The sequence below is a fragment of the Mesoplodon bidens genome (assembly GCF_964165515.1).
Source record: "Mesoplodon bidens genome assembly, chromosome: 7".
Classification (NCBI taxonomy): Eukaryota; Metazoa; Chordata; class Mammalia; order Artiodactyla; family Ziphiidae; genus Mesoplodon; species Mesoplodon bidens.
In genome coordinates, this window is record NC_138164.1 from 59,404,082 (window position 1) to 59,417,705 (window position 13,624).

The following is a 13,624-nucleotide window of genomic DNA, read 5'->3' on the forward strand; positions in this document are numbered from 1 at the left end:
TTCTAGCAGATCCCAATCTCTCTGGGCAGATCCCAGGAGAGCCTAGACGACTTTAACTGCTTCTGCAGACTCCCACACAGGGGGTGCAGGACTCACCGGAAAGCTGATTTCTTCCTCCAGCACTTTATCTCCAATCACCTGGTGGGCAGAGCGATGTGGACTAGTTAAGGATGGGCAAGGTTTTTCCTCTCAGAGACCCCGATCCCTCGCCCTGCTCCACAGTGGACCTGGGCCCTCACCTTACAGGAAAGCTGGAGATTGTCCTCAGATACCAGCAGGAGGCAGCAGCGGGATGCCTGGGTCTCCTGCTGCAGCTGAGAGGGAGGGACACAGCGAGAGGCTGACCGTGGATCTGGGAGCAAACCCACTCCCCACCCTCTAGCCTTTTTGAGGTTCCTCGGGTAGGTGGGGAAGAGAAGAGGGGCCGGACACGGGAATCTGAACTGAGATGGACGGCTCACAGGGACCTTGGTCCCGGGAGGAGCACAGGAGGGGCACAGGGACTCACGTATTGGAGGACTTTGAGCTGCAAGGAAGAGGCATCCAGGTCGTAGAGTTCCCCTGCAATGGCGGGGCGCGGGTCAGAGAGAGGGCCCACAGAATCCCCCAAGGGTGCGCGCCACCCTCAGGCCCCGCCCACCCATGGGCCCCTCCCTTCCAGGTTCGACCCCGCCCCTCCCCGCCCCCAAGGACCTGCCCCAGCCGGGTCCTCACCGCAAAGCTGCAGGATCTTTCGGTCTTGGTCTGTGTACGGAACCCCACCCTTCTGGTCTCCCGCCGCCCCCTCTGGAGTATTCTGGACCGCTTCCGGGGCCGCGCTGGGCCCGCGCTGCTGCAGGGCCTGGACCCTCTTCAGGGCCACCAGGGTCTGGGACGGGCAGAGCGGTCAGCAAGCCATACGCCCCACCTTTATCGCCCTTTGCTCGAGCCCTTCCCTCTGCCTGCGGTGCCCATCGCCCCCAACCCCCACCCCCGTCCCAAACAACTCATCACTCAGCGCTCCACCCTCCTGTGGACTCCCACTGCCCCCAGAGCGCCCCTTGGTCCATGATCAGATAAGTACAGGGTTTGTCTCCACGCCTAGCCCCCAGACTCTTACAAGGCAGAACAGGGTCAGATTTCTCTGTCTCTAGCACCCACGGGGAGTCGTAAGTTCTTGTTAAAGTCACAAAATCATAAAATCTCCAGGAAGAGCCTCAATATCATTATGTAGATAGTCCTTCCTAAGTATTAACAAAATATCTGACTCTCCCCTTATTTCACCAGTACCCTCAGTAGGTCAGTGCTATCCTTATCCTCATTCTCAGATGTGAAACTGAGGCTCAGAGAGGTTAAGTGACTTGCTCCAGGTCACACAGCCCAAAGGTAGTGGACTGGAACCCAGGTCTGTCCATCTCCCGGGCCAGATCATCTTCCCATCAGTTGTGATGAGGGTCTTCAGCAGCCCTCATCCTACCCCGGCCCTACCCCCACTCACATGCTTCTCCACGGCTTGCAGGCTCCACTCCTCACTGTCACTCAGCTGACCACAGTGCACCTGGAGGGGAGTGACAAGGGGACCAGCTGTGACCTACCTCCCCTAGCCTTTTGTCTCTACCAGAGTGCCCTCCCCATGCCCGGCACACACCGGTCCCCACCAACACATACACACTCCAGTCTGTGGGCCTCAATGAGAAGCCCATCCTCTGACCAAGCAGATGGCTTCAGGAAAATCCCCTCTTCCAGGAAGCCTTCGAGGGCTAATCCAAAGAAGTGGAACTTTTCTGATCTCTGCCTTTTCAGCTACTGTTCCATATACAGCACAATCCAGGTGTATAGTGAGGGAAATGGGGTGACCCTGGACCCCTCTCCATCTCTCAGTCTATGGAGCCCTTCAGGCCCTGATTATGGAATCAGTGGTATTAGCCTCAGCCTCCCAGCTCCATCCTTTCTGAGTTGGGATTTGAGCTGCCCCTAAGTCTGGGGTAGGGGAAGAGGTCCACCATTTATGATGCATCTGCTGTGCCTAAAGAACTTGGGAGGATGAATGAATGAATGGAGTGATAAGGTGCTTTGCCTTGCATGTGATTCTCACCAACAAGTAAGGCAAGCTTCCACCTTGCAGATGAACCAAGGCCCAGAAAGTTTGAGTGGCTTGCCCAAGGTCACAGAGCAGAAAGTGGCAGAGTTGGGACAGCACCACCCACTCCCTCCCCTTCTCTGCCCACACCTTCCCTTCTGCAGATCCATTCTCACCATCACACCCATCATCCTGTCCCTCTCCAACTTCCCTGTGTCAGTCACCTGGAATCCCCTCAGCCCACCTTTCATGCTCTGTGAAGTCCCTTCTCCCAGCCCTGCTTGGGTGCTTGGTGAGGAAAATGAAGGGGGGAGCACTGCAGGCCCTGCCAGCAAGCCTCCCCACCTGCGTCACCAGCTTCCTGGGCACCTACTCAGAGCTGCTCACCACCTGCAGGGCTCACCATAGTGCTTGCACTGGGGTCCCCTCCTTCATCCTCCCTCCCCACTCAGCAGCCCCTGCCCGCCTCTGCTCTAAGTCCCCTGCCAGGAGCAGATGGAGAGGAGGAGACCAGCAGGTGCTCAGGAAGCTCACAGTCTGGCTGGGGTGGGATGGAGTGGTGGATGTGATGAAGGGGGTGCAGAGCTTCATACCTGAGGAAGAAGGAGAGGGCAGATGGAGTGGGTGGGAACTTATAGGCTGTGGGAGCTCAGAGGGGGAGGGCACCTGGGGGCCTTCCAGAACTGGGAAGACAAGCAGAGCCCGGAGGGGACATTGCAGGCGGGAGGCTGTCCTGGCAGTGCTGGGTAGTAGGTGGTATGGGGAGCTGAGGACCCGGGCAGTGGTGCGGTCCATGGTACCACAGGGCAGGTGCAAGTCTAAGGAATTGGACTTTAGCTTGATTGTACTGGGAATCCACAGCAGACTTTAGCATCTGTGGACCATGGTCTACAAGGTAGGGGGAGTTGGGGGGAGCAAGACTGGAGGCAGGAAGACCTGGAAGAGGGACGGGCCGCCTAGGGTGGTTTGAAGGTTAAGCTCTGGATGAAGCTCCATCTATGACTCCTATAAGACAGGTTGTTGAAAGGCGCTGGGAGCATGGTTCATTTGCATATGGTTTACAGAAACATGTGGGCATTTTACTGCTAGTAGATGGGGGAGGACATCCTTCTTGTTCTTTCCAACTGGACTCATCTCTCAGGAAAAGGGAAAGTTGGGACCTCTCTAGGGCTGTGGGCTTCCTGGGCTGGCAAAATAGCCTGGTCCCAGTACAGAGCTGGGAGACTGAATGAGAGCCTCAGAGGGCTGGAGGGAAGGAAGGAATCATGGAGTCCTCCTCCACCTACTGGACGTACCCCTCTGTGCACACACTCCTGGGCTGCCTCAGCCCATCCCTACCCAGCATGTGCACAAACACACTACACACTTCATGGAGACCTTTAGCACTCCCCCCCACACCCAAACACACACACACACACACACACTCATACATTCACTGTCCCATAGAGATACTCAGGCATGTGCGCACCTGCACACACACAGACACACACACAGTGCAGTCACAGACTCGAAGACATCCACACACCCACACTCACAGTGACTGCCATCCACACGTGCACATTCATACCTGTACACAGGATACTTGAGTTCATATACCCGAGAGCCATGCACACGCTTCTGCCTGCACCCTCAACCGATATGCAAACGCAATCACCAGCACACACACAGCTCCCTTCTCACCAACAGAACATACTCCTGCACCTACTCTTGCTAACCAGGGGGTGGGTCTGGGGCCCAGTGGGAGCACTCAAGAGTGGGCACTGGAGCTGCACAGAAGGTTGAAAGCCCAGCACAGCTCCCACCCCCTCACCCTCACCAAGTTCACCGTGGCTAATGGACACACACCCCCACGTAAGGATCTGGTGTGGTGGCACAGCTCAGGGGAAGAGTGGGCGCAAAACACACATCAAATGCCTGAGACCAAGGGCTGCCTGCTCCTCAGAGGGACTTATTATCCCATAATTGAAGAACAGAGCCAAAGACTCTTTTCACACGAAGAATCTGCAATTAAGGCACCTCGACCTGCGAGTTGCAGAGTCCCAGAGCTCAGCCAGGCAGGCCTGCACAGGACGGCATATTCCTCAGAGAGCCCTCTACTGACCCCATCTCTATCAGGCCCCAACAGTCCTTGCAGGGCCTGCTGGTTTCCTTGCTAGCACTTGCCATCATTTGCAATTCTCTCTTTACTTTGCCCACTTGTTTAATGTCCAGCATGCTCACCCCTCCAGACTGTACGGTCTGTGAAAGCAGGGCCTGTCTGGTCTGCCTCAGTCATTGATGCTGTGTTTGAAACACCAGTGCACAGGGCCTGGCGGTGCTCAAGAAATATGCTTTCAATTGATGGCTGGGTGAGTGGATGGATGGAGGGATGATGAATACAAGAGCAGAGACCTGGAGAGGGGAATGGGGCTTGTTGAGGAAGGAGCTGGTGAGTCATCCCTCCCAAGAGATCTGTCCTGCGGCACCCCCTTTCCCCTCTAGACCCTCAGTCCTCAGGATCTGGCAACAGCTGGGAGGTCTGGGGCTGCCTATGCTGCCTCTCAGAGGATGTGAGATCCCGTGGCCCCAGAAGCATGGGGGTGGAGCAGCAGGACGGGATCCATCAGATGTGTATGCACCGGGGAGGGGATGTCCCGCAGAAGAACATTTCTACTTGAGTAGGAAGGCTCAGGCTTGGAGGAGAGGCAGATGGCAAACAATCCAAATACCTTTCAAGAGCTCTTCACTGCCCAGGGTATTTGAGAAGGTGAGGGGACAGTAATCGGGAACTTCTCTTGGCAGCCAAAGCCACAGGTAGCATCTTGCTCACCAGCATGCACCCCCCTTCTCAGCCTTGCCGGGATCACACTCTTCCCCCAGCACTCCACCACCCTGCCTCTGCTCATGCTGGGCCCTCTGCTGAGAATATCCGTCTCCTTCTCTGCCTGTTCACCCCCTACCTGTGTCCCAAAGTCCCACTCAAATGCTGTCTGCGCTGTGAGGCACCTCCTGGTGCTCCAGCCTCTGCCACTAGAGCTCCTGCTGGCAGCATTCTTTCATTTGGCCAGTGGTGGTCTGAACGTGACCCTGCCTTCCCCCAGACTGAGCTTCTAGAAGGCAGAAATGGGTCCGACTCCTCTCTCTGCCCCAGCACCTGTCCTGGGACAGGGCCCAGAGCAGAGTTTTGCTAGGGTGGGGTAAGTTCAACTGATGTGACCCATCCTCTTCCCAACACACACACGCTTTTCCTACCCCCAGGAGAAGGCTGAAGCCTGGACTCCCGGCCAGACCTGAGCCACGGTGAACAACGGTCACAACAACCATCCTCCTGCCCACAAGATAATCTTCCAAGCATCTTCCCATTGCAGGAGCTGCTTCCTTACTGACCCAGCCCTCACAGCCCCAGCACAGGAAGTCCTTCTAGGAACCTGGCACCCCCAGACCCCTTTCTGTCTACAGAGGTGGGCGACCAAGTCACTGCCTCCCACGGCGCACCTCTGCACAGTGAGGGCACGAAGGCAGTCCTCCTCCAAGCCACCAGCTCTGGTACAGATTGGGACCAAAGGAGGGAGCGAAGCTGCGCTGAGAACGCGGTGCCAACAGCAGATCCGTTCCCTTCAGGGAACAGAAGCTGGAGGTGGGGGAGCAGCTTTCGGGAGAAACTAAGGGGGCCGCATCCCCCTCAATCAGGCAGATGGGGCGCCGAGGAGACCAAGCCAAGTAAGTATCCCTTCCTTCCTCTCCTCTCCCCGCGGCCGCCCCCCACGCCCACCGCCCTCCCCCGCCAGCAGCTGGGGAAAGGTCAGGCGCCTCGGAAACTTTTAATTCCGTTTTAATGAGGTCGGGAGGAGTCCCCTCCCCGCTGCGGGCGCACCGAGACCGGCTCATTTATCTGTCCGCGCCCCTGCTTGGGGTGGCGGCGCCTCCACGGAAGTCGATCCCCAGTGAGGGCAATTTGGCGGCGCTAACCCTCCGGTTCTTAGGACTGGACAAAGATTTTGAGAGCCCACTTCCACACGGGAGGAGAGAGCGGAAGAACCTCAGAACCCGGACTCCGCAAAGCTCAGCCAACCCCACGGGGGACCCCAAAGCGGGGAGCTCCGCGAGGGAGCAGCAGGGGGCGCCCTGGCCCGGACTGCCCGCCCAACTCCCCCCCCCCCCCGCTTAGGGTTCCCCCCTTCCAGCTGAGGCCCCTGCCCCTCTGTCACCCACCCCAGGAAGCCCGCCCCGTTGCCTGGCGTCTGTCCCAGCCTCGGACATAGGTCTGGCTGGGGCTGGATGCCTTCCCAGGAGCCCTGCCCTGTGGGCCTTCTCTCCGCAAGCCGCCTAGCTCCAGCGACCCCAATCTCTGACTGACTTTCCCACACTGTCTCTGTCGGTGTCATATCTGCCCATCCCTCCTCAGTCCTTTCCCACCTCGCTGCATTCGTGCCCTCTTGGGACACTGCCCCCAACCCATCCTGGAGGATGCCAAAGAGGAAGTAGGGTCAGGGCTGTGTCAAGGGCTCCGTGGTGGTAAGAGTCCAGATGGGGCTTGTACATCCTTCCGCAAGTTGCTGACTGGGCCCGCGGCTTCATTCCGCCCACTCAAGGTGGGGCAGAGGGCTCCTCCCAGGCTCCTCCCAGACCCCCATTTTCCCCAGCTCCAGCCCAGCATGCTACTCTCAACACACACACACACCCCCCAGTGGGGCTCCATCCAGTGCTCTCTCCCTCGCTCCCTCCCCTGCTCTCCTCTCCCCCATCCTACCCACAACTGCTCTTACCAAGATGACTGCTGCCACAGCCCCGGCCTCCTTGTCCACCAGCGGTATGACCAGCACTGAGGGGGAGAGGGCAATGAGGTGGTCCTGTGGGGCCAGTGAGGCTCAGAGATACTGAGCCAGGACCCAGGGAGGGAGACAAAGACACAGACAGACAGAGGCCAGGACAGAGACACAGAGAGACCCAGAGACCCGGAGAGACAGAGAGATGGGTCTTGAGGCAGTGAAAACAATGACCACAGCAACGACCCCTGCATAGAAGGAAACCCCCTCACTTGACAACTTTCTCGTGATCCTCCCAGCAACCCTGGGATGGAGGGAGGCAGGTAAGGCTGAGCACCCCTATTTTACAGATTGGGAAACTGAGGTCCAGAAAGGGGAAGTGACTTGCCCAAGATCACACAGCAAGTCAGGTCTCCTGACTCCCAGTCTTGTGCACTTTCCACATCGAGACAGAGGACAGAGACCTAGAGAGACTGAGACACGAGGCAGAGAGACATGGCGGACAGGGGGCATGGAGAGGAAGAGAAAGAAAAACAGACAGTGACAGAGAGAGCATGACAACTACAGCCCATCTAACAACCAGCACAAGCAACACCCTGTCAAGGTAGGTTCTGTTGTTCCCATTTTACAGATCAGGAAATTGAGGCTCAGAGAGGTTAGTAGCGCAACAGAGAGAGATTTAGATGGCAGGTTTGCTAGAGACACAGAGCAAGAGAAAGAAGGAGATGGAGAGATGCAGACAGGGATAGAAGACAGATATGCTCTGGGGAGCAGGGGCCACAGTCCCTCCCTGCCCCTGCCCAGCTCCCAGCCCTTACCTTGGGTGTCAGGAGCCAGTGGAGCCACCAGCCTGGCCAAGGGCTTCCCAGGCATGTCCGAGGGGCCCAGTCCATTGCAGCCCAGCCGCTTCTGGGAGATCACAGCCTCTCTGAAAAGAGGATATGATTCTACCTCTCAGTCCCTGGATCAAAGAGGAACAGGTCCCAGCCTGGGGACACACAGTGGGCTGAACCCTGAACATCTGAGAGGATCTGGACAAGTTGACCCACTGCAGGGTGGATATGAGGAGGGCAAAAATAAAAGAGTCTTGGACCCTGACTCTTCCCTCCCCATGTAGAGGAGCAGGCAGCTACAGTCTGGCCTCTGGTGCCTCCTGCTGGTAGATATGGGAAAGGCACCTTCGGGTTCCCTCACAAATCCCCCAGAGCAAGTAAAGCCAAGGCTCAGAGCTAGGCTGTCTGGGTTATATCCTGCCACAGCTACTACTTGATCTTGGGCAAGTGACCTAACTTCTCTGAGCCCCCCACCCAGGGAGAACTAGGGTGAACAGAGTAGAATCCTAAACATCAGCATCCTCAGAAAATCATCTTGGAGCAACTTTTGGTGGTAAGCACAGGAAGGGGATTCCAGGAGTTTATTGGGCAATGCACGTCCAAGCAACTTACATAGATGAACTCAGAATTCGCAGTGATCCTATGGATTAAATATTACCATCATTTCCATTTTTGAGGTGGAGAAACTAGGGTGCTGAGTGGTTAAGTAACCTGTCCAAGGTCCCACAGCTAGTACATGGTAGAGCCAGGATTTGAACCCAGGCATTTGGCACCAGAGCCCATACTCCTAACCAGTACACTTGAGTCTTCCTAAAGACCTGAGGGGGTTGAGCCTCCAACAGGGACTGGCATGAATGTCGAGGAGGCAAAGGGCATAGGTGTGATGGGGGGCGGGGGGAGGTGGGAACTGAGAGGGAGGCTGCAGAAGGAAGAAGAATGAGTTTCCCTCTGCCCTCACCACACATCCCACCCCCACTCCCACCCCATCCCCGCCTCTGGCTCTTCCTGCTTAATTAAGCGCCTGATTTTTCACCAAATGTCACTCCCTAATGATTAATTGTCCTGGGTTCTTCATCCCTCATGCCGCCTCCACTTAATTGTGTTCGTAGGAACTGCCTGGCCTGGAGAGAAGAGAGGCTTGGGGGCCTAGGACTCTGGTGTGTGCATGTGGGGTCGGTCACTCAGGGGAGCCCAGCAAAGGTCAGGTGAGGAAAAGAGAGGAGGGGACAGCCTGCAAGTCACCAAATCAGGAGGTCACAGCAGCTAGAGAAATCGAGGACCAAAGAGGTTGAATGCCTCAGTCAAGGTCACGCAACATTCTGAACCCAGCCGGTTCACTCCTGGCTCCTTGGTTCAGAATCTACAATAACCAGTGGTGTCTCCCAGCTTCCAGCCCTCACACCTAAACCTGGAGGTTTAGCTCCTGGAGGGCTGGGCTCCAGTTCTGAGCTGTCCAACTGTGCCAATCACCCTAGGAAGGAATAGGGAGCTAGGGTGGCAGGAGGCAACGGCAGCCACGTTTCCTGGTGACTAAGTTGATAAAGGCTGGGGCTTCGTGGAGGCAGGGGGCTGGCCTTATTGACCTTCAGCCAAACCCCTTCTAGTGGACCCCACCCAGTCACTTGGCCTTGGACAATCTGGTTATTGGGCAGCCACAAGGTGGCGCTGGTCCCTGCGCTGCTGGTCAGTAAGCACCGCAGCTTCGTCTCATTAACCCTTGACTCCTCTCTTCCCACCCCCAGACCGTGGGCTGCCTTGGCCTCTCCGCTCCTCCTCCCGGGACCCTGATGAAGGAATTGCCCTCAGCCTTTCTTCTCTTCTACACAGAACTCCTCTGTGCTCATGGCCTCATGACTCTCCAGCCCCCCCATCTCTTAAGCTCTAGACCCCAGATACCCAAAGGCCTCCTGGAGGCCTGCCCTGGGTGTCCCTGAAGTTCCCAGAGGCCCCAAGTCCCGACTGGAACTTATCGTCTCCACCACTTCCCCCGAAGTAGCACAACCATTCACCGGGTCCCCTGCGGCTTGTCCACAAACTGTCCTAGCTGCCTCCCTCTTCTCACCTCCCCCACCCAATGGGTGAGTCACCTCCCATGCATCTCTCATAACTGTCCCCTGCTCTCCATTCCCAAGCCAGTGCCCAGCTCAAACAGAGATACCTCTCCCCTGAACCTGCAGCAGCCTCTCCCCTCGCCTCCTGCCTCCTGTCGGGTCCCTTAAATCCATCCCCACAATCAGAGCCAGGGCAAGTGTTCTCAACTAAAATACTTATAGGAACATTCTACTTAAAGTCACTCCACAGAGTGGTTATTTATTCCAGAGTCCTTCTGGGTCAGGTTCCTTACTAAGGACTAAGATAAGGAGTCGTGGTGTCGTGCGGGGAATGATGTACAGACCCACACTTGAGTGCAGGGACAAGGGCTCTGAGAAAGGAAGGAAGAGTGGGCCCCAGCCTACCCAGGTGCAGGACAGAAGTGGGGTCAGAGAAGGCTTCCTGGAGGAGGAGATGCCTGAGTTGAGTCCTAGAGGACAAGCAGAGCAGACAGGAAAGGATGTGCAGGCAGAGGGAACTGCATGGGCAAAAGCTCAGAGGAAAGAAAGAATGTGTGTCTGCTGGATGGTCCAACAGCAAGGAGGCTGCTGTGGCCAGACAACAGGGAGCAAGGCTGGAGACAGCCAGGGCCCTGAGGAGCTGGGCTTGATCCTGAGGACAGTGGGAGCCCTGAGAGGGACTTGGAAAAGGTGAAGGTCAGGTTCAATTTCAGGCTGATCGTGCTGGCTGCTGAGTAAAACTCTTACTGGAGAGGGAGAATCTGAGAGACAGAAACCGGGTCTCAGTGAGGGCCCCGTAGTCTCAGCGGTCCCTGGACAGCAGAGGAGAGGCTGGGCTGGGGCAGGTCAACCTTGACTGGGTCTGATCTTCCACCAAGCACTGGGGCCTCCAAGGATCCTCCATCCTCAGGTGGAGGATCCTTGGAGCCCACACCTTGGCACCAGGCCGTGCTCACCTCAACCCACTCCTATATGAGCCCTTTCCCTCTGCCTCACCCTTCCCAGAACTGCTGTGCCCCTAGAGGTTTCAAAGATATCGGAAGGGGGAGGGGACTCCGAGGCTGTGTCTCCCCCACCCAGTTGGGGCTGGGGGCGTCATCTACTGCTCACATCCCCTATGACTTCTTCTCAACTCAGAGCCCCTGCTCTGCCTCCTCTCCCCTCCTGAAGGACCCCTCCCCTGCCAGGCTGACGCTGGGGGGTGAACCTTGATGCTGGGGTTGGCCCAGCCAAAGCCCAGGGCCTGCTCTCCAGATTGAAGGCTCGTGACTCAGCCCTGGGTGCCTGGGTGGTCGTGGGCTGCCCCAGTGAAGATAAAGACAGATGGGCACAAAGTGGGGAGAGGAACGGGTGTGGATTTTATGACAGTTCCGTCCCTTTAACAACTATTTGCTTAGTGGAGAGTAGAGTCAATGGCCTGGAAAGAGTGCCAGGCCCTCTTCCACTCCTCTGAACCCCTTCTTAGGTGAGGCCCCCTCCCCTTGACTGAGCCGCCCCCCTCTCCGGGGGCCTCAACCTCACTCTCACCCTTTCATCTCTCTTGGAGACAAATTATGATTCAGGCCAGGACCCCGGACCCTCCTCTCTCTCTCCCTCTGCCAGAATGTGAGACTCCAGAGACGGGAAAAGACTGTTCTCTGTGTCCCTTGAGACAAATCAGAGGGACAGACAGATTCTGCAGTGATTGGCAACCAGGTCAGCTCTGAGGAAGAAATTTCTCGAGGTTGGGCCCTGGGCCCCCAAAATGGTAGCAGAAGGAGACAAACAGCTGGGGCCGGTGTGGGCGGTATCTCCGTTGCAGCCTGAAAGGCCCCAGATTTCACTGCACTCAGCAGCAAATAATCAGAGGCTCTAAGATGGCAGGAGACACAATGAGAAGAGGAAGGCGGCAGGGCTGGGGACTGCAATAGGCTGGGAGATTGGGGCAGCAAGAAGAGTGAGGCGAAGGCTTCCAGGAAGCTTCTCACCCAGGCAGCCCTCCAGGATTCTCCCCCTCCAGCCCTGAAGCCCCCTTGCAGCCCTCAGGGTTCATAGTGGGACCATCCCTCAGACATCACAGTGTCCCATCTTATCACCACACAGAAGCGTAGACTGAGGCCCAGAGAGAGTGCATGAGACTGTGATTGCAGCCATGTTGTCCCAGCTCCCAACCCAGGGTTCTTCTCGTGGACAGACCCATCCCAGAGGGAGGCTACCAAGACCCAGACACCTTTTCTGAAAACTGGATCCTTCTTAGTGCCGGGGATCTACAGAGCAGGCCTCCTAGCGGCCCTCTGGCTGGGCCGTGGCAGAGAAGGGAAATGGGCTACTAGAGATGGAGAAGGTACAGGGAAGGACTTTGCAGGGGAGGAAAGAGCACAAGCCGAGCACGAGGAGGCAGGGAATCTAAAACACACTGGGGGGTGAGACGGCATCCATGAGCCCACGGATGGGTACGGGCAGTGGCAGGAGAGGCTGGGTAGCTGACGGGGCCCTTATCTGTCTTTATGATCCACCTCCACTTCACACCTGCTGCTGTTTGCCAGCCCTGCCGGCCCTCCAGGGCTTCCTGGAGGAGTGCCCCCTCCACTGGGCACGGCCAGAGCTCAGGCTCCACCCCAGCCTGGGGCTGGTGCCTGGTCTCCTGATGGGGCCAGAGCCACAGAGGTCCCCTTTGGAAGGACCCTGGTAGGGAAGTAATTTTCTCAAGGTCACCCAATGAGTACATGCCTTGGGACTTGGGGGTGGAGGGCAGTCAGCAATCATTAAGCTCCTACTGTGTGCTGGCATGGGGCTAAGCCCTGGGCAGCTATGATCTCATTAAGCTAATAGACAGGGCCCACTGTTAGCTCCATTCCATAGATAAGAGAACAGGTTTGGAAGGGGATACAGCGGGGCAGGGATGGGGCCGGGCTAGAATCCAGGCCTGTCTGACTGCCGTTCAAGTGCTCTTGCCTCTTCCACAAACCTCAGTCTCAGGCTGAGCCGAGGAGGTGGGCTCACGACCAGACACATGGTGGGTGTGTGGGTGGGCAGAGCACAGATTTCAGAAGAGAGGACTGGCCTGAACCTTCACCCCCAGTGCTGGCTGGTGGGGTGTCCCACTGCCTCACCCCTCTTGCCCCCTCACCTGCCTCACCTCCTCGGCCTCCTGGGATTTCTGAGCCCCATCTCCCAGCAGGCCTCCCCATTTCCACTCAACTCTGGGCTAATTGCATTGGAACATTCACTTTTAATTGCTTTTTTTTTTTTTTGTACCTTTTCCAAAGGCTTTACTGAATCCGAGGTGGCTGGGGGCGGGGGATACGGAAAGAGCTGCTGATACAGAGGATCTGAGCCCCCTCAAAGATGCCTGGACCGCAGGTGACCCGCCCCCGCCCCCCCGCAACCTCCATCCCGTCCCCAGCTCACAGTGGAAAGCCTACGGGGAGCATCACAGGCTCCGGAGCAGAGCAAACCCTGAAGGATGTTCACCTCTTGCCTTCTGAGCCCACGATCCTGCCTCCCTCTCCCAAAAGCGCCTTCTCAGGCTGCTTTGAGGAAACTCCCTGGATCAGGCAAACTCATATTAAGCAAAGTTCTTGAGGATTAGGGGCTAATTAGGGAAGGCTCAGAAGGGACATTCTAGCATTTTTTTCCCTTAAGATTCCAAAGACCTCCCAGCCCTATCCTGCTGTCTTATAGATGGGACACTAGAGGCCAGAGAGGGGCATGGCTGGCTTGGTTCACACTGTCCTCGAGGGGAGGAGTTGTCAGGAGATGCTGAAGGGGACAGTGTCACCCACCACCCACCCCATGAGGGAATCGAATGGGAGAACAGGAGGTGGGAAGGCTCAGAGCTGTTGGAGGGGAGCCATCCCCTTCCATGGGGAAGCGCCAGAGGAGAGAATAGCGTTAAGGAATCCAGGGTTCCGAGTGCCAGGAGAGGCCTCAGGACCACCAGCATCCCCAGCATCA

The 13,624-nt window shown here is 57.0% G+C and overlaps 1 protein-coding gene across 1 annotated transcript in view; it reads right to left on the bottom strand.

The window, feature by feature from the left end:
- PDE2A (phosphodiesterase 2A) overlaps nucleotides 1-13,624 on the bottom strand; it is a gene marked incomplete at its 5' end in the record, with an annotated part of 63,908 nt that overhangs the window by 12,857 nt on the left and 37,427 nt on the right. Inside the window, 7 exons of the mRNA XM_081240698.1 lie at nucleotides 97-138; nucleotides 240-314; nucleotides 509-561; nucleotides 715-868; nucleotides 1,478-1,537; nucleotides 6,805-6,860; nucleotides 7,623-7,732. Of these exons, the coding sequence (XP_081096824.1) occupies nucleotides 97-138; nucleotides 240-314; nucleotides 509-561; nucleotides 715-868; nucleotides 1,478-1,537; nucleotides 6,805-6,860; nucleotides 7,623-7,732 (550 nt within the window). The remainder of the gene's footprint in view (nucleotides 1-96; nucleotides 139-239; nucleotides 315-508; nucleotides 562-714; nucleotides 869-1,477; nucleotides 1,538-6,804; nucleotides 6,861-7,622; nucleotides 7,733-13,624) is intronic.